The 27131-nt window shown below is 43.8% G+C and overlaps 1 protein-coding gene across 2 annotated transcripts; it reads right to left on the bottom strand.

The window, feature by feature from the left end:
* Positions 1-1769: 1769 nt before the first annotated feature.
* On the bottom strand, positions 1770-21577 carry PRXL2A (peroxiredoxin like 2A). 2 transcript variants are annotated; one of them, XM_081268689.1, is made up of 6 exons: positions 21421-21577; positions 12181-12360; positions 10253-10344; positions 6780-6920; positions 5893-6057; positions 1770-2593 (listed from the first exon to the last, which is right to left on the bottom strand). In XM_081268689.1, the coding sequence occupies exons 2-6, from the start codon at positions 12356-12358 to the stop codon at positions 2480-2482; spliced, it is 690 nt and encodes a 229-aa protein (XP_081124815.1). In that variant the 5' UTR covers positions 12359-12360; positions 21421-21577; the 3' UTR covers positions 1770-2479. The 2 variants fall into 2 exon arrangements, with proteins under 2 accessions (XP_081124815.1, XP_081124816.1); XM_081268690.1 differs by having other exon boundaries at positions 12181-12343; positions 21421-21575.
* Between the last annotated feature and the right edge of the window lie 5554 nt (positions 21578-27131).

Here is a 27131-nt window from a genome sequence, read left to right as displayed (position 1 = left end):
TTGAGTCCCTGTCTGGGAAAGTTCAAGGCTGCCAATAGAATCTACCATTTGTTCCAGTCAACACCTAACTACAGGCCCATAACTTCCCCTTTTCTTGGAACAATTTACTTTATAAAATTTCAATTTAAATCCTTTCTATACCTCAAAGGCACATATGCATCTTTTACTAACCAGGAGCCAGAGTATTTCTTAAAGCCCTGGGAACATCACTTTGAAATGTAATTATCAAGAAATATAGGACTGACTCCCAGACACTGTGAGAGGCAGAAAACCTAACTTCATAAACTTGCCAGTCAGTACAGTCACAGAAGCTCTGATCACATTGACCCCTCCTACCAGTTCTTTGTAATTTTCCACTTCTCTGACTGCCCCCCCCCCCATTTCCCTCCTAACCCCCTCATTCACCCTTTAAAATTCCCAGTCACTTCTGCACAGGTCAGAATTGAACTCCTTTCTGACCTGAGAATAAAATGTCTTTACTGTGTCCACCTTTTCCAACAGTCTCAATTTCAATGAGCTTTGCAGGTGGTTTTCGTGTATTTTAAAGTTGGAGAAGCATTGTCTTGTAATATTTATCATTCCTTCAATAATTTTTTTGGTTCCAGGGATAGAACACAGGGGCACATAACCACTGAGCCACATCCTCAGCCCTTTTTATTTTTTACTTTGAGACGAGGTCTCGCCAAGTTATCAAGGGCCTCGCTAAATTGCTGAGGTGGGCTTTGAACTTGTGATCCTCCTGCCTCAGACTCCTTAGTGGCTGGAATTACAGGTGTGCACCACCATGTCCAGCCCCTTCAGTGATTTCTAATAGCTCCGAAGAATGGGCAGGAATTTTTATGCCCACTTGATAGCAATGAGGGTGCCTGGAGCCAGAGCTTTGCTTAAGGTCACAGTATACTAGAAATTGAACCCACCTTGACTCAATGCTCTTTCCAGGATTCCATACTACCAGGAGAGAGAATACAAGGCATATGAGGACCCAGGAGAAAACAGCCGGTAAAAGGGATCACAATGAGGTTTCTACTTTTGCATCCATTGGTGCATGCTTTAAGGCTTTGCTCTTTCAGTTGCAAGGGAACTATTTCAGAGTTAAGTGTCCTCTGGGCATCAAAGAACTCTATTCTGAGCTGGAATCCCATGGATCAGGCTCCTGAGCGAATACTTAAGGGTGTTTCCTCAAAAACTGCAGAAACCCAGCCCAGTATGGACCTGTACAAACTCTGCACTGCCACCCACCTGAAGCTAGACCCAAACCTCATCTTAGCCCTGAGCTACAAGCCCTACTATATCCTCAGTCTCCACTTTTCTACTTTCCCAGCTTGACTCCCAGCCTCAGTCTCTGTTCTTGCTTTCCTAGATGACATACTTCACTCTCTTCCTCCAGGCTGGGCTGGTCCCCTGAATAAATCCTCTATTCTTGATTCTCATTTCAATACTTATACTCCTGGGCTCATTTGGTGCCTTAGTGGAGACTTCTAGGGGCAGAGCTCCCCACAAGAAAAAAATTCAAACATAATAAATTAATGTATTAAGTCACATTTCATCTTATGTTCCTTCTCTTCCTTACTTTCCCAATTAGACTAAAAGACCAATATGAAAGTGGCTACCGATTTTAAACGTCAAAGTCATTCCTCATAAATGACTAATATGAATGATGGGATGAATACTTCTGGTCATTTTCAAACCTCTTACATTATTAGAACTACAGCCTGCCTCCCTTACCCTTTATACTCCTGGGGAATATAATTTTTCACTTTCAGACAACATTATGGTAAGTATTTTTATTATTGGTTTTGTCAGAAAAATTTGTACAGGTGATTATTGATGCATAATTTATTAGAGCCACAGATGATCACTCCTAGAAAAACGAATCTATGAGGTTAGAATAGAGAACATGAAAAAAGAGATTTCAATTTATAATTTACCTTCATCAAACTATCCCATAACACATAATTTCTTTGAGTATTACTTTGACATTATATAATAAGCCATTAATAGAAAACACACACACCAAGTCTTACATCGCTAATCTTTAACTCCATTATCAATGTGTCCTACATCTTTTTATTTTATTTTTAAGCACCGGGGATTGAACCCAGGGCCTCCCACATGACAGGCAAGCATTCTACCACTGAGCTACATACACCCTCAGCCCCAAATTTTCTTAGATTTTTGAAGACATGAAAATAAAAATCATTTCAAATAATGGTACTCAAATACCACATAAGTTTGTAATGAGGTGCACCAGCCAACTTTAAGCCTCATCTATTCCAGGTCTTACCTAAAATGATCTGCACTAGTTTCTTGGATTTTTTATCAGTCATATTTTGGGCCTATTTTGCCTCAATGGGCCTAAACAGAAAATTATATTAAAATATGTTAATAATCTATAGTGAGAATATAGTGGTATAAGTGAGTTTCCTAACTTTTCAGGGACATCAGTGGAAACAAGGATAAGCCAGGCAGTTTCATGTGATCATTTTTTCTCTGAGGCTGGAACCTGTGATTTGATTTTCTTAGCAGCTTCCAGAACAGAAAGTGGGTTTACTTTGTCTCCAAATTCTTTTTCTCGGTGCTCAAGAAGAATGCCCTAAAAAGGAAACGAGAGGGAATATCAATCCTCATTCTAAGTCATTCATTCATGAGACAGATGTGGAGCACCAGCTGTACATCAAGCCTTGTGCTCAAGGAACATGGATCCCAATAAAGCCTGGCATCTGCCCTGGAGGAATTCAGACTTTGGGGGAAGGTGACTCAGAAAGGCCACATCATATGATTTGGAGTATGCAACGAACACTTTGGGATCATGAAGCCAGGAGCTGCTAATTATGATAAAGGTATAAAGCAGAGAGGGTAACTCAGGTGTCCATAGACAGAGAGGCAGGCAAAAGAACATAGCAGCTGAAGATAACTGAATGAAGATAAAAGAAAAACCCGACGGAGTAGAACTCAGACGGCAGACTTCAGCAGGTCTTCAGCAGGAGACCCATGGTTTCCTTTAGTATTCATAAGAAACTGGAGGCCAATCTTTCAGTACTATGAAACAAAATGCACTAAGACCAGGATATCCCAAAGTAATCCTAAAGAAGTGGTAAAAAAAAAATGTTTTTTGGGAGGACAGAGGGCATTAGTGATCGAATCCAAGGCCTTGTAAAATCCATGCTAAGAAAGCATTCTACCAAGAGTTCCATCCCCACCCGTTTTTATTTTTAGACAGGGTCTCACTAAGTTGCCCAGGCTGGCCTCAAACTTGCCATCTTCCTGCCTCAGTCTCCCAAATATCTGAGATTATAGAGGTATGTTACAGTGCTTAAGTTATTTAACCCATTACACCTGAGAACTCAGACTTAAAAAAAAAAAAAAAAAAAAAAAAAAAAACACTGCCAGACATGGTGGCAAAAAACTGTAATCCTAACTATGCAGGAAGCTGAGGCAGGAGGACCAAAAATTCGAGGCCGGTTTTGGCAACTTAGCAATACATGGCTCAAAACAAAAAATTTTAAAAAGGGCTAAGGATGCAGCCCAGTGGTGGAGGATGCTTAGGTTCAATCATTAGCACAACACACACACACATACACACCTCAAAACAAGCAACACCCCCCAAAAAAAACCCTGAAAATATGTTGTCATTATTTAGAAAGACTTAAAAAATTAGAAGTCCCACCTCAGTGTAGTGACTGTAGGTGAATAGATCAGGAAATTATATTTACTTGCTATTCAATAAAGAGTAAAGCAGGTAGTAAAAATAAGTCTTGGTGTCTGCCCTGGGAAAGAATATATAATGACATGGAAAAATGCTAAGGATACACTGCTAAATGAAAAAAAAAATCTAGTTTAGTTAATTCATCATTTTCTAAAAATAAAAAAACAAAGCCACCCGGGCATGGTTGCACATGCCTGTAATCCCAGCTACTAAGGAAGTTGTGGAAGGATAATCACAAGTTCAAGGCCAGCCTCAATAATTCAGTGAGACCCTGGCTCAAAATAAAATAAAAAGGGCTAAGGATGTAGGCCAGTGGTAGAGCACCAGTACCAAAGTTCAATCACCAGTTCCAAAGATTAAAAAATAAAAGAAGAACAAAAATAAAGCCAAAGACCATTCAGCTCTGTTCCAATGGGTTGTCTGTGGTGGTCAAGCTCATAGAATGGTTCCCTGCACCTTCCATTATTTGGCTGTTTTCAAATTTTCTATAGCACACATATGCTTCTTTAAAGTATGCCTTATAGATTATTATTACAAAAACATTTTAAAATTGCCACCAAGTGGCACTGAGTGCTTTATGTATTAATAATACAAAAAAAGGAAAAAAGAAAAAAGTTCCCATCAAGTGGTACCTGGCATAGTGGACTGTAAAAATTACTCCCAAGAACAACTGAGCAAGGTTCTGATGCTCAGCCAATCCAGTTAACCTTCTACCAGGCAGGGAGGGCCTGAAGCTCCAGGGAGTGCCCACAAAGGCAAACAATACATCTGGCAACATCAGGAATGTGCCAGCCAGCCTGTGAGCATCAGGTGAGTCATCACTAGGCAAGAAAAGGCTGGCAGGTATGCCAAACCCTGCCCTAGAGGCCAGGAGAAAGCAAGGAGGGAGGAGTGCAGGAAACCCCCAGTACCAGAGTGGGACGGGAGGGGCAGTCCTTGAGGAAGCAGCCTGGTCTGCCCAAGAATAAGGGTATCTGGCCAGGGTCGGTGGGAATCACTTTTGTAGATTAGTCTATGCACAGGGACTAGCAGGGTCTCTGGAACTAGAGAAATGTGAGTTCCTGCGTTTTATCTTTTAAATTTACACTTACTGTTAAGTTCTAATAAGCCAAGTGAGAACAGTTACTGAAGTATAAAAGAACTCAGAAATAAAGTCTAAAATCCAAGGATTTCTATTCCCTCTTTGATTTCTTCTAAATTGGGAAAAGTATGCAATTATCAATATTGATAGTAAGATCCAACCATGTAGATCAACCCTGTCTTTCTACAGAAAGAAAACAACACTTGCTATAAATTTTAATGTCATGCCCCTGGGCAAGGACCAGCCTAGAAGTCAGACCACCAGTCTACAGGTCTTCCTCCCATGCCCTGACTGCATCTATTCTGCCCCATCCCTCCATATAAATACCAGCCTTTGCTGGTACCACTTTCCAGGGTGGGGTGGGGGATGTCACAACAGCCCAGGGTCCAACATGGAGCACCCACCCACCTAACTCCTGGGCCCACAGACTCCTCATCTATCTTTTCCATGCCCTGCTTCTGGGGTCTCCATGCTGACTCTAGATCTTCATAATCAGAGCCCATAACAGTCCATAACAGTCATATAACAGTCCATAACAGCCCATAACAGTCAGTGACCTCTCTATGCACAGCCCTGACACCAAGACCCTCAGAGGGAAAAACACATTCTCTCCAACAAAACCTCCTTGCCCCTTCCCTTATCAGGCCTGTTTTTATTCCTTCTTTCCTCTTCAGTTTTCTCCATCCTTGATGGCCTGGAAATATGCAAATAAAGTACATTTATAAGGATAATAAAATGATATTTTCATTTGAACACAGAAAACAGAACCTGAATCAGAAAATCCTGGGTTCAGACCTCAGCAGTGCCACTGCTGAGCTGTGTTCATTGGTACAGTTGCTCATCCCCTCATGGTCGAAGCTCTTTGTCTGCAACATGATCAGAGTCTCACAAGGTGAAGAGTGAATGGACTCATCTATGAGGAGCCAGCAGGTGTGTGGCAAATGACCACTGCCCTCCCTTCCCTACCTTACCTTCCCCGGTTTTCTGGAACGAAAGCCAGGAAAACCCAAACAGGGAAAGTAAACCCCCATTCTAGGTCCCTGATCAGGGCCTTGTGATCAGAGACAGATACCCAGAGATGCCCAAGGAAACATTAAGAATGTACCTGCTTTCCTGGTCCCACCACAAAAACTCCCCCGAGGATGAAGCCTTCGCCTTCTAGGTTTCCAGAGAAGCCTCCATTCCAGGCCCGGAAGAAGTTGTACCATACACCCAGACGGACAAATCCCATAAACATCATCTTGCGCCTTTGTGGACCATAGAATTTTTTCTAGGGACCAAGAAAGATAGACCCCAAATGAAGAGTCTTTATGCTTACCCCTCCAGGGAGGAAGTTTCCCTACAGGGTATCTGTTCTCAGGCAAAGACACAAAGACTGATAGTTCCTGTCCTCTCCCCATTTAGCACACACAACTCCACCAGAATGAGCCTCAACTGCCAAGAACATGAAGAAACTTGCCAGGTTTGTCATCTTTTAATTTTTTTTTTTTCAGTACTGGAGATTGAACCCCAGGGCCTTGTACATGCTGGGAAAGTACTCTAACTCCCAGCCCTGGGTTCAGCTTCTGATTTCAAGACAGGCCCAACCTAGAGAAATAACTCTAACTCGACCTTATCACTATTCTCATACCTGCAATGATGCTACATTCTGCAGGTGAGGAATGGAGGGGAAAGCAAGAGAGCTGCAATACATTAAGGGTTGGGAGTTTGTGTTAAGGTCCACCTGTGTGATGGGGGAACCCAAGTGGGCTTCGGCTACTGTCCACCTCCTGGGTCACACTGCATGAAAGGGTTTTAGAGTCAATGAAGAAGGCAACTTTCAAGCATCTGATGCTCTGGCTCATAGGGCTGGGGGAGCCCCAGCAAGTCCAGAGTAACAGAAGGGGAGGCTGGCCTCCAGCTCCATGCTAGATTGACCCTGAGCCACAGAACTCTCCATAGCTGAGCACAGTCCCCATCAGTATGTGTATCACAAGCTCACAGGACATGTACCTTTTCATCCAGGAAGATGTCTCCTTTGAAATAAGGCTGAAAGTCCTTCACTTCAGTCCCAACCTTTTCCTTTACCACCGCATAGAGGGGAACACCCAGGTCATCCAACTTGGGTTTCAGGGAGGACAGGTCCATAGCCTCCTGTGGAAGATAGGGAGGTCCAGGGGCATGAACTCCTGATGTTCTGCAGCCAACAAACCTCTCTCTACATAGCACCAGAGTGTGGCTGGCTCTGAACGTAGGGACCAGAGGCAACAAAATGCCAGAAGTATTTGTGCAGCCTAGCATGCGACTGTCTCAGCTGAGCACTAGGCCTCAGGAAAGGGCATCAGAAGCCATCCTCAGTCCAGACTTCTTGTGTTTTTCACTGTGGAAAGAACAGCTAGCTTCCTCTCATGGGTGTTTCAACCACAGCCTGGAGTAGGCAGCCATAACAGTGTCGCCTGTACTCCCAGCCATGACACTTCTCACCTATCTCATCTTCCAGTTGCTCTCTGGCCTTAGACCAAACTAGTACAAGGGACCATCAGACACATGCCACACAGTCCACCCACCCAGGGCCTCTACACTTGTGCTCAGTGGTCTCCCCTCCCCTGCTACCACCTCCTTTCTCTTTTCAGTCAAACTGGACTCTCTGGAAAAGCATCCCTGATCTAGAAAGATCTCCCTGGTTAAGCCTATCCAGTCTGGAGTGACGTTCTATTTCTGTTTCTCTGTGTATGTTCTTTTTTGTTGCTGTTGTTTGTTTGGTTTGGTTTTTTTTTTGGTACTGAGGATTGAATCCAGGGGCCCTCTACCACTGAGTTATTTCCCCAATTTTTTTTTTTTTTTCTATTTTGACACAGGGACTTGCCAAGTTGCTGAGGCTGACCTCGAACTTGTGATCTTCCTGCCTCAGTCTTCTGAGTCACTGGGATGATAGGTGTGAGCCACAACTGGCTCTGTGCATGTCCTCTATAGCTTCCCTGCTTGGCTACATTTTTTTGTGCTGAGTCTGTGGGATACCACTAAGGTGAGGATTGTCACTTAATTCCCAAATATATCTCATATTCAGAAACTGTGTGTTCCATTTATTGGTCCCTCAGTGCAAAGAACATGACTGGATATAAAGAAGGTTGCTAAATACCAGGTGGAAAAATTTGAAGGTGGAGAACGTAGCTGAGCTGAGCAGTTCAGACATCCTTGACCCTCATGAACTGATGTGGATAAGTAAATACTGCACAGATCATGGTAAAGCTTTAACCTTAAGAACAAATTATTTTTTCACTTTGAGTGCCAGAATTAAAGGACTAGCAGGAAATTCTTTTAAATGCAGCCTGCTTGCTTCAAATACAAATGCACTGCTGTATGGTGGCAACTACGTTTACATTTTCTAGAACAACAACAACAAAAAGTTGAAGCAGAATTTACTATAATACATTTATCAAGAGCTTCAGTGAGTGGCAAATTTTGCCCAAGAACCAGGAGGAGGGACTATAGTGTCTGATGTGGTCAAAGATCACCTGTTGGAGAAGAGAAGCTTTTTTTTTTTCACTTGCTTTTCCTGGGCTCTTTATCTGGGAATGTCACTGCACAAAGCTGTGAAATGGAAACTGAGTCAAATACTTTCTCCTCAGGCCTCCCCAAATAACTCAGACTGACATCCACCCATCTTTTTTGGAAAATTTAAGTTCCACAAAAATGTTCTGCCAGGGCACAGACCAGCATAGAGGAAAACAGGTTGCAATTAGCAAGAGTTATTGCTCTTGGAACCTTCTGGGTTTCACTGGCCTCAAGAGATCAAGTCATAACAGGCTTCAATGTTGGTGTGTGGAGGCATTGCAGATTTGGAATCAAAAACTCTTAGTTTAAACTCCACCTCTAGTAGTAGACAGAAAAATGAGCCTCTAAAGATATCTGTGTCCCAATTCCTGGAACTTGTGAATATGTTACATTACATGGCAAGGGGGAGGGAGACTGAGATAAAATTTAGTCTATTAATCAACTGACCTTGAAATAAGAAGATTATATGGTTGGGCCCAGTATAATCACTAGGGTCCTTAAGTGTGAAGAGGAAGGCAGAAAAGTCACTGTCATCGGAATACAATGACATACAACCACCTGACCAGCTAACTTTTAAAACAGAGGAAGGAGGTTATAAGCTAATGAATACAGGAAGCTGGAAAAGGCAAAAAAATGGATTCTCCCTCATAGCCTCCAAGAGGAATGCATGCATATTCCATTTTGGAATTCTGACTTCCAGAACTCTGAGGCAGTTGTGTTGTTTAAAGTCACCAAGTTTATGGCAACAGGACATTAATACACCTCCTTAGACAGCATGACTTTGTTACAATGTCTACACCATTGTTTCCTCCTCTGCAAAATGGGAATAGTAACAACCAGCTGTATTTTCAAGAGATATGAGGAGAAACCAATGGGATGACAGGCAAAAAATGCCCTGAGGGGGAGACTCTGCAGGACAGCCTGTGCATCAGGGTATAAGTGGATTCTCCACTGGTCCACCACACAATTAGGAGAGAGACCAACAGGGCTGAAAAGGAAATCCCTCAGGGCTGAAGACGGCAGCCAGAGGAATAGGATGGTAATCTTCACAGGGCCAAAGCCACAGCTTGGGAAGCCAGGCGGTCTTGTGAGTAGGAGTACTGTGATCCCCAGTTTTCTTCCAGGCAAGGAGTGATTTCAGAACTTGGTGCTTCTGTTACCAGATTAGGCAGGCCACCAAACCATTCTGGCTCTCAGTTTACCCATAGGGGCACTAGGTCACTGCAATGTTTCCTTTGATACTAGTATTTTGTGACTTAGAAATCACAGTTCCTGCCTTCCCTGCTGTGCTTCTTCACTTACTGGGCAGACAGCAGTGGCTTCCCTTTGAAGGGCCAACCTGGAGACCATCCAGTCAGCGAGTCCCAACTTTCATGGATTTTTCATGTCAAATGAACCCACACCATCAGCCTAACTAAATCCCTGCCAAAGTACAGATCCTGTGAGACCACAGTTCCCATACCAGACTCCAAGTGGGTCCCTAATGAGAGGCTGACAAGCAGGTCTGTTCTATACCACCTTAAAGAGCTTCTCCAGGTGCTGCAGCTTTATCACAGATGGGCGCTAACCATGCCCATAGCAATGTAGACCTCCCATTTCAAGAAGTTTGTGTCTGTGCTGCCCACTGTGAACACTGAACTGTACCTCAACTTGGATTAAATGGGGAGAACACAGATGTCACAACACAAGGTAAAAGGCTTGCAAGTATCAAAGGGAAGACAGATGTGTTGCTAACCTCAGTAAGAGACAGCAAGTTGCTAAAAAGCAGGAACAAAATCTACATCAAAAGAAATACCCAGAGCAAATAACAGAACAGCCCAGAGTTGACAAAAGGCCACAGTAGGCCTACAGGCCTTTGATCCTGGCTGGCAATGCTCTGGTCCCCACTTGCAGGGATTCTTTTCTCTGAATTGATCTTCTAAGGTACCCACCTCTCGACATAGAAAACAGCCTGGCCTCCGCACAGCCATAATCACAGCTCCACTCTTTTCCCATAGTTCCTTTGCTTTGAAAGTCCTTGGTTCTAAGGGGAAAATAAAAGGAAATTCAGTATTTCCTCCTGGCCTTCCAGCCCTGACCCCTAAGAAGCTCATGATCTGCACTAAGCCAAGCCAAGGTCAGAAACCAGGCTTGGGAGAGGGCAAGGACAGGCATTTCACACATGGGAGGGGGGGAACCACACTCACACAGGGACTATTCATCTTCCTGAAGAAAGTTAATAACACTTACAGATCCTATTACATACTCAAAGGCCCCTCCACATAAAAACATTTTCAAATATGAACATTCCAAACTGTGGCAGAATGGCATTCCTTTTATGGCCAGTGTCGCTTAACATTGTAACAATTTTGTAGGTCAGAAAAATAGGCAAACTGAAAATGTCTTGTACTTTCTTTCTCTCTCACACATACATACACATACACACACACACACATACTCTTATAAAAATATTCAAAGGAATTAAGACAACAGAAATTTTTTTAAAAATTACCTCAGTTATGTAAACTGCAATGTTATTAATAGAGTGGGGTAGATGTCCTACAAAGAAGTGTTTAGGGTAGATAGTACTGTAGTACAAGACTGTAGTACAAGATTGTCTCTGAGATCAGATTGAATTTGAATCTAGAGCTATGTGATCATGGGAAAGCCGTTTTTCCTCTTTGAACCTCAGCTTTCTCATTTGCAAAATGCATATAAATATATGCAGTTCTACCTTGGGCAGCAGGGATTATTAAAAAGAGAATATAAAAGTGTTACTCATGGTGTCTGGTCATAGAGTTAGTGGGGGCTATGAACCCTTATGCTTTAGTGTGCCAGAGGCATCCATGTTCCTGTGGGGGGGCTATGTGAACAAAAAAGGGAAGAGGGAAGTGGGGAAGACTGTCCATAATCAAATAAGACTGGGAAGCCTGGGCTAAACAAAGGCTATCAGGCCTTCCTCACACCTTACTGAAGAGGCCCTCCATGAGTCTGCACAACCACACAACTGCCTTCCTTTGCAAGCTTCCTCACTTATTGAATGGATGACAAAGGCTTCCTCTCAGGACACTAATCTGGAGACCACACAGTCAATGAGCCCCAGTGTTTACCAGTCAAACTTCCTTGCTACATCTGGGCACAACTGAATCCCCACAGAGTTACAGCTTTAATGCTGAGAATACACAGGGAGTGTGTGGCTCTCAGCTGCCCATAATGGACTCCAGAGGGAAAAGTGTTCCAGAAGGAGGTAGAGAGGTATGTCTGTTCTGAAGTGTGGCACTAAAATGCTTTCTCTTGTACTGCCTAATTGGGGGCTGATTATGCTCTATCAACAGCAAAGCAGACCTCCCCATTTCAATAAGCAAATTCCTTCTGTGCACCAGGTCCTGTGCTGAGCATCAGGAACATGGAATTAGATACACAATGTTTCTCAGCCTTATCTGACCCAGAGACTTCTTTATTTAATTACTTTTTTGCAGGGGGGAGGGGTGGCACATTGATGATTCCACAAGCCTGGAATTGCTCAGAAAACTCTCTGGAAGGTTTACCAAGTGATGGCATAATACATGATTAAACATTATGAAGTGATTTATCATTATAATTAGATAATAAGAGTGAACAATGATTTTGATAAGAAGAGGTAAAATAACATATCAAGATCATAACTTTATAATAACATGTACATATGGAAAGGAAAGTGCTGGAATAAAAATGATGACTGTGTTAGGAAAATGGAACTGTTGGTAATTTCAAAGTTTACTAAATTTTCCCTAATGTTATTATATTGTCTCTTCAAGAAAAAATAAATAAATAAATAAATAAGCAAGCCTGCATGCCAGTACCTTGGAAAAGTACTGAGAACAGCAGGGTGACTACTTACCCTTCTCCAGTGTTTTCAGGTCTATATCTTCCAGATACTCCAGTGCTGCTTTCTTGGGCTTGGACAGAAACATGTCTGTGTTGGCCAGGAACAGTGCCAAAGCAGCAGCCCCCAGGGCTCCTGCACCAATGGACCACATTCCCATGGTGAAGACACTTGGGTCCTGGAGGAAAGACATCTCTGGAGATTGAGAGGAAGGAAGATGTTACTGGTTCCACAGGACAGCTGGAATCTGATCTCCTGAGTAAGGTTCCAAGGCTCTGGCAGGCAGCTGGCCAGGAAGCCAAGGGAGGAGGGGAAGCAGGATCAGAAATGTGGAATGAGGTCTGCTAACCACCTGCCAGTTATTAGAGCTTGAAGATATGACAGATGTGTAATTAGTGCCCCAAGGAACTCACCAGGGGGTCAGAAGTAATGACAGAGAAATGACAGCATTCTCAGGACTTCTGTTGCTGTTCCCTCTCCTTTAGTCTAAGGTGGTGGCCCCCAACTCTGCAGTGCTCTGCCATGCTGTGACCCCTTGACTCCTTCCTTTCCTCTCCAAACTCTGATACTCTTTTACAACACAAGTGGCTCAGCTATGCCTATCTAGATAGGGACAGCTTTCTCTTCCATGATTAGAGGATACTTGCTTTGTTACCCTACCTTTTTTCCTTTTTAATTGGAAAATCCCCCAGAAACAAGGACCATATTCTATTCATTAAGGCCCCAGCAGGACCCACTCATGGTAGGCAGACAATCTCAGCAAACTTCTCCCAACTGAGAATAGCTTTATTTTCTAGTTAATGTAGAAATACAATAGGCTCATGGTAAAACAAAACAAAAAAATAGCAAAGAGGCAATACACAAAATTATGGTTGACTGGTTGACAAGAAAGCAAACATCCTCCAAAGCCTACTACCAAGAGATAGCAACTGTTAAATACCTTGTCTAACCTGCCATTTTCCCACTGTGAACAGAACTGCATGGTGTCTGCTGAATGAGGGAAATAAGGAACTAAGGGGGGATGTGTTATGCCCAGAAGCAAGTGCTTCAGAAGTAGCCTAGCAAAAGGTGTCTCTACACAATGTTTGGGACTCTGCAAGTGAACTGGAGTCCCAGGGAGATTTTATTGGAACACTGTCTTATTCCCAGCCAGGGCCTGGACACTCAGTAGTAAAATTCCCTTCAGCTGGGAATCCTTATGCTTCTGGGTAGAAAACCCTGGAAGCAGCACACCCCTGTAACAGTGTTAGGGACCCTATCATGCCTTCCTTCTCCTGACAACCACTTAAACACCTACCCTTCCATTACTTCTCATGCCATCCTAGGATCTGACTTATTCTCCTACCTTTCTCCCATATCCCAGCCTGATTCTGTGTACTTAGATTGCTAGGGACAGGCCTTGGGGTATATGTGGTTCACTTACCCTCAACCTCAACTTGCCCCTTCAGGACTTGACTCATACAGAATTTCTCCAAAGTCCAAGCAAAAGTCTGGAAATCCATGGGGCTGTAAGGGAGGCACTACAACTTGGTGGTAATGACTTTGGGAAAGAAAGAGTAGGTCAGACTAGTACTAAGGTCGGCCTCAGAAGTCCAGATTTTGAATTAAGAAACGAAAGAGAACTTCCTGACAAGGGGTGACTAAATGAAAACAGCATTTCAGAAAGACGATCTGGCATCTATGTACTTGGGAAGAAAAAAACAGCAGAGAGGTCAGTATGTGAATTAGGGAGGGGGTTGCTGCTGTGGTATCTCTGATGTGAGAGACTCTTGCTTGGAGAGGAGTTTCTTAAAACCATACTACTCAAAATGTGGTCCACAGACATGGACTCACCACAAATGTGTGCTGATATGAACTCAACAGAATTGAATGGTGAAGAAAACAACTCACAAACAATCAAGTTCTTAGACCAAACAGGAAAGAAACTTTCACAGGCCTGCTTCCAATTCTTTCATGTGGCAAAGTTACACATTACTGGATTATAGTTCACAGAATAATCAGGAGGAAAATCACAGTTCTCAACCACCTGCTGAGATTCCACAATGCCTGGAACAATGTCTATATATATTTACACATTTCTAAAACATCTCTGGATTTCTGACAAGTATGTAGGATCCAGGATCATGAGTAGTATCTGATCAGATGTAAACATTTCTGCTTCAGTATGCAAAGGCCAGCTTTAATCTACTCTACAAATAGACTTGCTTTGACTTGGTACATGAATGAATTCAGGAAGTTCAGAGACCCTTAGAGTCAGCTCCACATCCTTAAGATACAACCTAGTTGCACTTAGAGGCAAACAGGCTCCATTCCCCTATTGCCCATCCACAGACATTTAGCCTGTCTTCTTAAGAATACAACATGGGAATTCAACTCAACTAGACTTAACAATTATTTCTGAACATTTATACAGCATTGACCTTATTTAATATATGACAATTTGGAACGATATAAAATGAAATGATAAACAATCCTCAAGGAGATGCAGGCCTGGCACACAAATAACAGAAAAGTAGATTAGAAGGTAAAGCAGTCGAGTCAGGGAATGAACATGAGGCTATGGCAGTACAGGGATGAGAGTCAGTCTGGGTAGCCACAGATGCATGGAGAAGTGGCTTTGGAGCTAGTGTAGGACACAAGAAGCAGGATGGAAGGACTGACTAAACCTGGGAAGGAGACTGACTGGGGCAGATGTCAGGGCTGAAGGTACCATCACCACTCTGGGGAGGTGGACTGCATCCTCAGTCCCTGCAGCACTAAGCTGTCAGAGCATTATTAGGATTACTGGTCAGTCAGGTCTCTCCATGAACACACTGTGCCAAGTGGACCTCCAGCAGCCGGCTCTTCTGCCCATGATAAGCATGAAAAATGATTTCTGGAAATACCCAGAGAAGGCACAGGTTCAACCCCTCAGCCAAGCCCCCATAACTACAAAGCAACCCTGTCCTGGCATCTTGAAGCGTGTATGCAACAGCCTGCTGCACAGCCTGAGCAGATCCTGAGTCTTGGATCATAGTTATTCCCACCTACAGGAAAAGGGTGGGCAGGAGGAGCTTTAATATCTAAATAAAATAACATATTTCCACATGGGCCTCTAAGACCACTGACTTCGGAAGAAAGGAGATCAGTAACTCTGAATTTCCTTAGAGTCACTTGATACACATGGCTAATGTACTCTACAGTCTTATGATGCAGAAATCCTCCTGTTTTATAGCTGCCAACACTGAGAAGTTCATTAACTTCCCCACTGTCACAGAGCCAGCAGGTAGTGATAAATGCCACCTGGATCAGGCTCAACAGAAATAAGACTTCAAACCTTGTAATCTTTCTGTCACACCTTGCCCTACTGCATTCAGAAATGGGTCTGTGGAAGTCAAGAGGCATAATCTTCTTTGTCTTTAAAAATAATTAAAAAGATAAACTTATTCTTCAATCATCAAATACAGTCAAATCATGATCTTCTAAAGGAAATTTACCACACACCAGATGTTCCTTCTCCCAGGCCCCATCCCTTTTCCATTAAAAAAGGGTCAGTCTCTCTAAAAGAGAATAACAAAGTTGTTTATTGGAGAGCCAGCCTCCACCAGTCTTCAATCACTCCCCTCCCCCCCCATGGAGCTTATCTGATCCTCCTCTCACAGAAGGTGAAGTTGATAAGAACACAAACAAACAACAGATGTGGCAGATCAGAGGCAGTTCAGGTCTAGAAGCTGTGGGGTAGAGAGCACAACCCAGATGTGCTTTAGGACAAGCTGGGCTGATCCCTTCCCAGGCCCCATTTTCCACAACTCCAAAATGAGGGGATGCCCAGGTACTTAAAGCTCCCAGGTAACATCCTAGGATTCCAGCAGAAACAGCTCACTTTGAAGTCTGAACATTCTTGGTTTTTCACCAGCACCCCCAACCCTGCCTATTCAGTTTACAACTTTGAACCTTCCTCCTTCCACAAGGCACCTCCCCTCCCTACAGGGTCCCTATCGCAAACTTCAGGCAGGTTAAACCTGAGAACAGGCACTCACCATGTGTAGCATCCACCCCTGTATCTGCGGACAAAAAGGCTGACCCACAGTGAACAGGCAGGGAGAGAAGGCAGGGGGGGAGGGTTGGAGGTGGGGCCCTGGAGTCTAGCCTATGCCCCTAAGCTCAGTCACTCCATAGGCAGGACCAGGCCACACAGACACCCTGGGGCTCCCCCAGCTGCCAACAGTTAATCTTCAGCAAACAAAAAAATGGAGAGCCGCCAAGGCCCCCCTAGCTCTTCAAAAAGTTGAGCAAAGTTTTGAGTCATTCACAGTCATGCAGATTATAACATTTCCCAAGTGCCAACAGACTCCCCCTCTGCTATCCAGGGAAAACTAATGAAGCAAAGCCCTTAGTACAGCCCACATGTCACTTGAACAGAATCAAAGAGCCAGCTTCTTTTCTCTGTGGCAGCCTGCTTCCTTGCCCATTCCTCACACCATGCCCAGGAAGTCAGCTAGCATCACTGAGGACCTTCACCTGCATCTATTCATTACCTCCCTTTGCTTTCCCTGCCATGCAAGTGGTTTTTCAACTCATACTTCCTTCCTGAGTGATCTCACCTACTTCAGCACTTTAGCCTCTACCTTGGTATTGACTTCCAAATCCCCAATCCTGCTTTTGACTCAAAGTTTCCACTTGCAGGTTTTGTACCCCGTCAAAACTGACCTACGCTCATGTTAATTTCTCTTCTGGAGTTGTCTCTTGGGGAAAAACACAAGCTTCTAGCCCATTTGTTCAAGCCAGAAACTAGTAGTCACATTTTAATCTCCTTTCAACCTCCCTCCCCATACCTAATTAGGAAGTTCTGTTCATCTTATAAAATGTATCTGCTACCCACTTCTTGACTTCACTGCTACAATCCAACCCCAAGACTGTATTATTTTGCACCCAGTCTACTTCAATAGCCACAGAATTGAACTTGGCCTGACTCTGCTTTTTTCTTTTTCTTTTTTTTTTTTTAGTTTTTCTCCAGGTTGTAGCAGAGCAATCTTAACACACCTTGACCCGCCCATATCCTTCCCTTGGTTTCAGACTCTCACAAAACTTCTTGGCACAGACCTCCACAGCTTAGCTTCAGCCCACCATTCTGGCCTCCTCCCAGGCCACTAGAGCATCCTTATCAGACCACTCCACAAGCAAGGCTGTGCTACTGCTCATGCCATTTCTTTTACTCAGAATGCCTTCCCCACTCTTGCTAATGAGGTAAATGCCTATCTATTTGTTAAGGCTAAGCTCAAATAATACTTTCCTCTAAATTCTTTCCTAAAAACCCTGTCACTTGACTGCTCCCTCACCTCTGATTATAGTGCACATGCATATATAAACACATGTACGTGGTTACTGCACAAGTGGATTTCATGTATTTTACCTACTTACTTCTGTCTCCACGATATTATGGCACAATCCAAGGACAAGGACTATTGTTTCACTCATTCCTGTGTCACTAGCACTTAACATATAGCCTAGTAATTAGTAGGTGTTACATGTCTAATGAAAGAATCTAAATTTTAAACTCCACAGTGAGGTGAGGTTGAAACCATTCAATTTCAGTGCTGTATGGAAGGTAATTTTGGATGGGGATGGCTTGATGTTAAAGAAAGCACTAAGCCTGGTGGGGTGGCATACACCTGCAATCCCAGTGACTCAGGAGGCTGAGGCAAGAGGACTGAAAGTTTAAGGCAAGCCTCAGAAACTTGGTGAGACTCTGTCTCAAAACAAAAAGGGAATGTGGCAAAGTGGTAAAGTGTCCCTGGGTTCAATCCCTAGTGCCAAAAACAAACCAACCAGTAAGCCACTAAACTTATGATTTAGGTGAACTTACATTGAGTCCTAGCTACACTGCTTGCTGGCAGGGTGGTCTGACCTAATCTATGTAGACATTCTGGGTGTACATTGAACATCCAGACTCTAACATACCCCAAGACTGCAGTTACAAGGATCTGATGGCACTTCAGAAAGTCACAGGGGCAGTTGCCACCAGTGCTCTCCTGCTGGATATGCATCCTCACTTCTTCCTTCCCCAGGCCAAACTCCTGCCTGTTCAAAGAGCTGCCTCTAGGCAGAAACGGATAAAGTATTAATAAAATAAAGCATCAGCACTGGGTGGGTTAATTCATGTCCAAAACAAGTATAGACAGCATCATCAAGGGTATTCCTGCCTCGCCCAGCCTACCCAGGGAATCCTCCCTTCTCAGAAGGAGCTAGCCTGGGGCAGACAGCACAGAAGGAAGAAAGAGAAGACCAGGAGACAAGGAAATTAAGGGCCTCCTTGCCTCAGGCCCTCAGTGCCAGGCTGGAAGGATATTTCATCTTCCTCTCCTTCCCTTAAAATTCTACTTCAGCCCCTCCTTTACTAAGTTCATGAGGGAACTAAGGCTCAAAGAAGGGACTAGGTAGTGCAAGATCACAAGGGTGACTCGGGTTTGGGTCTACAAAATCCCAGTCCATGACTGTTTATTCTGCATTTATTCTATCTGGTTTTCAAACAGCCGACCATTGGCCAAAAGTCTCTAGAGCTAGAACTTTGTAGGGGTTAGGGATCTAGTCAAGAGGCTCAGGGCCTGAAACCTGATTGGTGGCTAAGAGAAATTTGAATGTCAGACTACTCCTGAATAGGGCCTGGGAAACCTGGCACTTTGAGAGAACACCAGACTCTTCCAGGCCCAATCCTTGGCAAATAACTTATAAACCAATGCCAAATGTTTTCTTAAGGGTCACACTGCCCATTCTTGGCTAAGAAGCTGATCCACACTTTTCCCACTCACAGTAACAAGGCCCTGACAATTCTAGATGCTAAAGAGCTTGAAAATGCTAGTTTAACAACATGTTAACATGGGCACCTCGGGCCCCACTAGCAATAGAAGATGCCCTCCCACTCACTAGTGTCTTCAATACCATAGCCACTTGCAAAGAGCTTTCACCTACCTGTTGCAGTCTCCAATTCTCAGTTCTATTCTCTGGACTGCCTGCCTGTCTGCTTATCTCTGGCTTAGCCCTCCTCTCAAATGCTAGATTCAGAAAGTTTTGAACAGATGCTCAAAGAACAAGCCATAACTAGCTACCAGGAAACTTTAGGATGTGGCTAAAACTGAGGAATGTACGAACTAGGAGAGGTCCTTTCCTCTGAGAAAGGAGGCTGAAGCTGCAGAGACCCCAAATGACTTAGCCATTCTGTCCCTCACTTGCTGTCTCCTGTCTAGGGACAGAACATCTGTTCTATCAAGTTATATGGGTGCAGATAGGAAGGCAGGGGTTATATTTCAAAAGACACTGCTTCAGGACCCTAAACCTAAACTCTTCCTCTGACTCTGTGAGGTCATTTCATCCCTCTGTACCTCAGTACCTTCTTAAAAACAAGGGTATTTTGAAAGGCTATCATAAAGAATATTTAAAAACAATGTGAAATGCAGCAATGCACTAGAGAATTGTGAGGCAGCCATCTGTCTCTTCTTTGCAGGGCTCAGATTCATTTACTTTCCCATGAGAGCAAGACATCTGAAGCAGGACACAAAACACTGAAAAACTGCTCCAGATCTATCACTGCAGACCTGCTTTGTAGGTGGAGGTTCTAGATCTGGAAGGAACCCTGGCTTAGCCTCACCTCTCTGCTATCTGCCCACTGCGCAACACACGCTCCATGCAAACACTGCAGCAGCTACATACTGCCTTCTGCACCCATAGTGCCAGAGAAGGTAAAGGGCACTGCTTAGCTGTAATCTGTGCCAGAGGTCACTGAGCTCAGAGATGAGGCTGGCTCCCTCCACAGCAACTCTGGACGGTTCTTGCCACACAAGCCTCAGTCAAGGGAGACTTAGAGTCTCTGCCAACCTTTCACAAAGAGGCATGAAAGTTGCCTTATTTCTGAGATACTAACAAAGCCTGGAGCTTGAGTCCTGGAATTCCACTAAACCTTCTCAATACCACACAAGCTATTGTACCTTTTGTACCCACTCAGAAACAATAGTCTCAACTACATGGTACACCCTTATAAAGGAGGCCAGGTCAAGAATACCCAAGACATAATTCCCACTAGTTGTATGAACCTGGGCAAGGCACTGTCTTGAATCAGTAAAATGAAAATGACTCTCGAATCACTTCCCACAGACATGAAATAAGAAGAAGATTAAACACATAGGAGCTGCTTTGTATACTGCCTTACAAAGGGTGACACTGATATGATATATAATTTTTCCTTGTTTCCCAATTAATGACTGCCCCAAAAATGTTATCCATATGTTTCTAATGAATGTGTATATTCTGAGGAGTCAAGGTTTGCAATCTGACTCCCAATTCTCAGTCTCCGGGGACAGGCTAAAACAGGTATATCCAAGACTGCATACAAGCTGACTTTGTACAGATAGCTTTTTTCAAACTAAATCCTAATTATTTTCCTTTCTAATAAATAATCCACCAGCTGAAAGGAAAATTCATTACAATAAAACCCAAATTCCAAGTTGAGGTCTAGGTCAATGGGCTGAGGAAACTGCATGGTGTAGTGGGATATGAGGCAGAGTCAGCCCGATTGGAACTCGGGTCAATCCTTTGGCCTCGAGGGTGCTTTCCACTGCACAGCTCAGCACCTCCTGACAGCGCCAGGCGGGGCCCTAACTTTTCTCGCCCTGTCTCTGACCACCGACCCCTTCTCTGCCAGCTCCTGCACAACGGGGAAGACAGGCTAGTCCTTCGTTGTCTTCTCATTCCCACACCTCTGCACTGTTTTGAAATTTACACTTGGACTCCTTCCAACAGTAAACCATGGACTTGTAACCTCTGGAAGAGGGAGAACAGGTGCCTGAAACTGTAGGGGCACGGGTGGGTGTGCAAGCAACAGTGACGGGACGCACCGTCAGGAGACCCTGCCTTCACTGCCTCCTCTCAGGGGGTCCGCGCGCCGCTCACCCCAGGCTTAGCCCAGGAAGGGGGGGGCGCGCCGCAGTCCTTTGTCCCAGATATTCTGGCAGGTCGGTGCCACCAGCACTCAATGCTTAGAGCGGGAAGACAAGCGTTCTCGTCCTCAGATCAGCGCCAAGTTGTGGGCTCGGGAGCGGGATGTTCCCACTGATTGCGACCACGCAGAGGTGCCTCGGCGACAGGAAGGAGCCCCTTCCCGAGGGGGTGGTCGGGCAGCCACTAAAGGGACTGCACGCTCGCGCCGGACCGGCTGAGAGCGCGGACGTAAACCCTGTAAGTGCTCCCGGCGCGCCGCAGACCCGGCCCCGCTAGACTCCTCACCTGCGCAGCGACCGACCCCGCCTCTGCGGACGTCACCGGCTTCACAGAGCCCTGTGCACAGCACCCGCCGTCAGTACTCCCGTCCCGCCCTCCTCTCGCGCGGGACTCGGACGCTGAGATCTACCCCGCGGGGATTCCGGGGCGGCCCCGCGCCTGCGCAGTTTCGCGCTGGTGCTGCCGCGCCACTCACACGTGACGGGCCCCGCCCCCCGCGGAGCCGCTGTCCGGCCTTTGCTCCGCTTCCTCGGTTCAGCTCTGCTCTGCGGACAGTCTTGAATTTCCGCGCTTCTCCGGTTGCGTTCCCGGCTGTCCTTGGTTCGCACAGCGCTAGTTTGTTCACAACTCCGGAAGTCAGTGAACGCGAGCTCCTGAAGCGTTTTGTGTTGCTTGTTGTTTGGTACTAGGGTTTCAGGTGCTTTATCGCTGAGCTATATCCCAAGCCCTTTTTTTTTTATTGTTTAAAGCAGGGTCTCGCTAAATATCCCAGGGCGGCCTCCAAAGTGCGATTCCCCTGCTTCAGCTTCCCTAATGGCTGGGATTACAAGCGTTCAGCTCCTGCAGCGTTTTTTAGTGTACTGCCCCAATCGGATGTAGAAGCACCTGTCGTGTAGCCAAGGGTGGTCACCTTCCAGTTTTAAGCACTTTCGGGAATAGTCCCGCTCGCCCCCCCCCCCCCCCAACACACACACTGCAGTTGGAACCCAGGGGTTCTCATCCAATGAGCTACATCCTCAGCCCTTTTGTTTTTGAGACAGGGTCTCAGTAAATTGTGGAGGCTGGCCTCGAATTTGTGATCTTCCTGTCAGAGCCTCCCAAGATCCTGGCGGTACAGGCGTGTGCCATAGTGCTCCGCGATCGAATAGTGGTTTTTTTTTTTTTTTTTTAAACTACTACTTTCTCACCCTACTTTTTCTGGTATGGCAATGGAAATATTCAGGACTCGTACTAATGAGCATCCTGTCAAGCATTGGGAACAAATTCAGAATTGCCAGCCTCCAACTTATCCTTGAAATGCTGTTTGCAAGGCAGAGTTATCTGTGGCAGCCAAGAACACTGACTCTTGGGATGTTTTTTGCCTGTTTCTCTCAGCCTGAGGAAGATGGGTTAGTTTGGCCCACACTCATTAATCCCGTTAATTCTTTTACTCATGTATTAAGGACCCACACTGATTTAGAAAAGTAAGTGGTTGGGGGAACATCCTTTCAGAGATAGGATTAGCTGACTCACAGCAGAAGTCTTAAAAGATCAGAGAAACAATGAGGCCAGCTCACAAAGAAGTAGCAAAGCAGCCTGACACCCCTCTGGTGAGAGGAGGTCTCTGCCTGCAGTGCCCTCCCCCCTTCACCTGGGAAGCACTTACTGGTGTGGAGGTCCAAAAGCTCCTCCATTCACCTCCCTGACTTCCCACTCAGATTCCGTGTTTCAGATGAATTTATGGCAGCTCTTGGACCCATAGAATCTACTCAAGCATTCTTCTTAATCAAATTCTGAGTTTCTTTGCTCCACCTCTGAGACTCCAGAGCCTGGCCTAGGACCAGCGTCCAGATGTACTTGGGCAGTGTTGTGAAAGAGGGGTGGGCCTAAGTTGGGTAGTGAGAGGGGTCAGTCAACCAGAGGGATCATGCAGTTTTCTTGCTAGGTGGTGTGTTAGTCAGCTTTTCATTGCTGTGAGCAAAATACCTGACAAGAACAATTTAAAGAAGGAAAAGTTTATTTGGGACTCAAAGTTTCAGAGGTTCAGTTCATGGTCAGCTGATTACATTTGCTCTGGGTTTGAGGTGTGGCAGAAAACCCTGGCAGAAATGTGGGGTTGGGAGGAAAGCAGAGAGAGAAAGAAAGAGAGGAACCAGGGACAATATAATCCTCAAGAGCACACCTCCAGTGATCTATTTTCTCCATTCATGCCCCCACCTGCCTACAGTTACCACCCAGTAGTCCATTAATCATCAAATGGATTAATCTGCTAATGAGGTTATACCTCTTATCATTGTCTAAAAGTCCTACCTCTGAACCTTGCTGTATTGGGGACTATGCTTCTAAGACATGAGCTTTGTGGGGAGGGGTGGCATTTATAGATCCAAACCATAACAAGTAGCCAACAGATTTGAAGGTCATAAAATATTTGGTATAATTTGCTACAATGTGGATGTAGTCATAAAAAGGTAATTTCCCACCCCTCATCCCCAACCTTTCTCCTGCCTGCCTAATTTCTCCCTACTCTGTGAAGAGGGGGAAGAAAAGGCTTACTTTCTTCATTCTGACATAGAGGGTATGGTCAAAGATAAGGAAAGTTTGCAGGGAGGTCTACTTAAGACAAAAGAAGAAGCCATTTCCTTGGGACATGGGCACCCAGAAATTGACTATTAATGACAACTGCATTCAGGAATTAGAGCAGAATTCTGGAGAAGAAAGTGCTCTTAGGCTTCAGCTAGAATATATTTACTAATCAAATGGAAAAAAGCCGTGACTCCACTTCTGCAACACCCTCAAGCTCTGGACTTCAGAAGCTAGGCTAGATCTGGTGGTGAATTAGTATGCTCCTAATGTTCCCAAGTTTCTCTTTGTACAAGAAAGCACAGGCTGAACTCTTTAAACTGCCATCAGACAGAAGAAGAAGTTAGGGGCAAGCAGGCACAGGAAAACTTATTTATAAAACATAAGGATAAAAATTAAAAACAAAAACAAAAACCCTGAAAACCAAACCAAAAAACCTCAACAACATACCAAGTTTTAAAGAGAAAAGTAATTCTGGTGTTGTAAAGACTATAGACTAGCTTTAGATTTTGAAGTTAAGGTTGATTAGAATCTTCGTGACAACTTAGATAACTTAGATATGTTACCACCTGGCAGGGCCTGGGAAACTTACCTGTCCCTCTCAAATCCATTGGGCAGTCAGAAAACATGACTAGCAGCAGACAGATCTGAGTAGACACTTGTGATTCTTTCAGTGTCCATCACCTTTACATTCAGCTGGATTCATCTGCTTACTCAGCGGTGACCCAAGCCAGCAGCATGGCATGATTTTTTAAGCTGATGACCCTGCAATATCTGGGCTCACTGGGAACAGTTCAGCTAGCATCGAAGTGAAAATGAAGCAAAAATTGGTGCTCAGCTTCATTGTGTTAGGCCCAGATTCCCAGTCTGTGGCTGATAAAAGTCAAATCCAGATCAAGAATTGTTTCTGAACTGCAAAAATATTCTGTGGCTGATAAAAGTCAAGAATTGTTTCTGAACTGCAAAAATAGATGTGCACAGATCAGCTTCAAATGCCTTCCCTACTTACCAATTTCTCTTAATTCCACTTTTTCTTCTTCTTTTTTTTTTAGGCATAAAGATGTTCTACTTCCACAGTGTTCCCCATAGCAAAATCTGTAGGACTCTTTCTAGGGCCCTCCATAGATGAGACCAGTAGTTTATCACAATGGCCCAGTCGTGGGATCATTCCTAGGTTAGGGAAGCAGGGCTACTCCAGTGTCCTCACTCACTATTGTTTGCACTATCAACTAACATTTACTAAGTATTTATTCAATTAAGGTTTGGTTTGCAAGTAACAGATTGCTTTGAGGTGAACCTGCAGTTCCATGATGTCATCAACAGTCCAGGAACTTTTGCTTCTATGATGTTATTCATGTGTTGGTTTTAATGTTAAGGCTGGTTCTCCTTGTGATCATAGAATGGCTTCTCCGATGCAGCACAGGGAGGGGAATGATTAGACAAAGGAATGAACAAAGCTCAGAATCTGACTCTGATTGGCTACTCCTTATAGCCAGGGTACTGCTGACCTTTAATCTAAATATGGGGGTTGTTCCCATCTCATCTATCACTATGTGTACACTTAAAATTTAAAATAGAAACAAACCAAACATTTGGGAATTCCTTAGATAGCTTCACATTGGAAGTCCCAACTCTACTATTTGTAGACTCAGAGTCACTGATTTCTGGATTTGCACACGATATACTCATTTGGCCATCAGTTGCACTGGTGATGCGGCATTTTTTTAAAGGGTGCTTTCTTTATAATAGTTTTCTGTTCAAAGTTAGCAAGAAATTTTGATGGTATTTCAAAACACATGAATTGATGACATTGCTTTGGAATTTCTCTTACCCATTTCAAAACATTTGGCAACTTTTCTAGAGCACTGCAACTCTTTTGTGTGTAACTCAATAGGAAAACGTGTATGTGGGTTACTTAGTTCTACATGTCTCTCAAGTGCTGCTTTGTGAGAAAATGGGAAAACTAAGTCATTTCTGATGACAAAATTTGTTTTATGATTATCCAAGTTATGTTCCACTTCTCTGATTCCATGATATTCTGTACGTTTAATAACTTGTTCATTTTGGTGACAAATCATAATGTAATATTTTAGATTTTATACAGCAACTAAACTTAACTCCTCGAGTAAAACCCAATGTACATAACTCAAAGGGTCAATTATCTAACATCTGTGAGCACTTGACATGTGTGCAGGCCCTGGCAACTGTGTCATACCTGCTGTCTAGTCAACAACAAGTGTAGGGTGCCACTGACTGAAATGTATGACCCAATTTCAGAGATGATAAAATGTAAAACTTAGAAATTATGATCTATGCTATCTTACAGCCAAGTTGAGTTTAGTGTAGGAATGCAAATGGGTGTCAACATTAGTAAGTTTACTGATATATATGAGCAAATTAAATGCAACAATACTGCCTGTTATATTTGAAGATGATGAAAAGGGATTTGGTAAAACTTTCACAGCCCTTCCCAGTAACAATCCTAAGTGAAGTAGAAATAAAAGCAACTAGCTACCACTTGCATATAATATTCTTTACTAAGACCTGAAAGCAAATTCCTTAAATGGTAAAATGCTAAATATTTTTTGGTACTGGGGATTGAGCCCAGGGGTGCTTTACCACTGAGCAACATCCCCAGCCACTTAACAATTTTGTTTTTAAAGTTTTGAAACAGAGTCTCAGTTGCTGAGGTTTTGAACTTGTGATCCTCCTTCCTAAATCTTCCAAGTAGCTGGGATTAAAGGTATGAACCACCATGCCTGACTCAACCACTAATTTTAATTAAATAAGGAACTATTTATCTACCTCCATAGTAGTAGAGTATTAGCAAGTTCAATAAAAATTCAATACTTAGTACAAACATTGGGAAAGGAGACTATTTGTTTTTGCTAATTATGTGATTCTATCCTTAAGTAACCCAAGATATTTTATTAAAATTATTGAAATTGCCTGGCAGAGTGAGTCAGGGGGTTGAAGCAGATGGATCGTGAGTTGGAGGCCAGCCTTAGCAACATAGAGAGAGCAGAGAGAGGAAGTTCCCCAGGTCACGCAGGTATAAGTGGTAGGGTTGAAATAAAGTGTCTGATAATTTGACTTCTTAATATTAAGTGTGTATGGTGATATATTACATCTCATGGGATAATTTAGAAGATGGCAAGATTCAAGGGATATGTGCAAATACCTATACATATCTGTAAATAGACATAGCAAAATATTACATTCACAATAGTGACAAATACTGTAAAATATTTATGTGGGCCTATATTGAAGCAGAGAGCTTCAGGACTTTTATTAAGGGAACTGAAAATATTATTAAATTTCTTAAAATAAGAACAAAATAAATGGAATAGTATAATAGTTCTTGATGAAAAAACTTGAAAACCATGAAATATTAAGTCTAAGTTAATATATAAGCTAAATGTAATTCAACATAAGAG

This window comes from Spermophilus citellus, assembly GCF_964194105.1.
Source record: "Spermophilus citellus genome assembly, chromosome: 15".
Classification (NCBI taxonomy): Eukaryota; Metazoa; Chordata; class Mammalia; order Rodentia; family Sciuridae; genus Spermophilus; species Spermophilus citellus.
Note: the sequence above shows the minus strand (reverse complement) of the source record. Positions and strands in the feature narration are given on the sequence as shown.

Excerpts from the sequence above, each read along its gene's own strand:
- PRXL2A (XM_081268689.1), bottom strand. The coding sequence starts at position 12,358 with ATGTCTTTCCTCCAGGACCCAAGTGTCTTCACCATGGGAATGTGGTCC. Across the intron at positions 10,345-12,180 it reads CCTGAAAACACTGGAGAAGG|AACCAAGGACTTTCAAAGCA; the intron begins GTAAGTAGTCAC and ends TTTTCCCCTTAG. Across the intron at positions 6,921-10,252 it reads GCTGTTTTCTATGTCGAGAG|GAGGCTATGGACCTGTCCTC; the intron begins GTGGGTACCTTA and ends TATCTTCCACAG.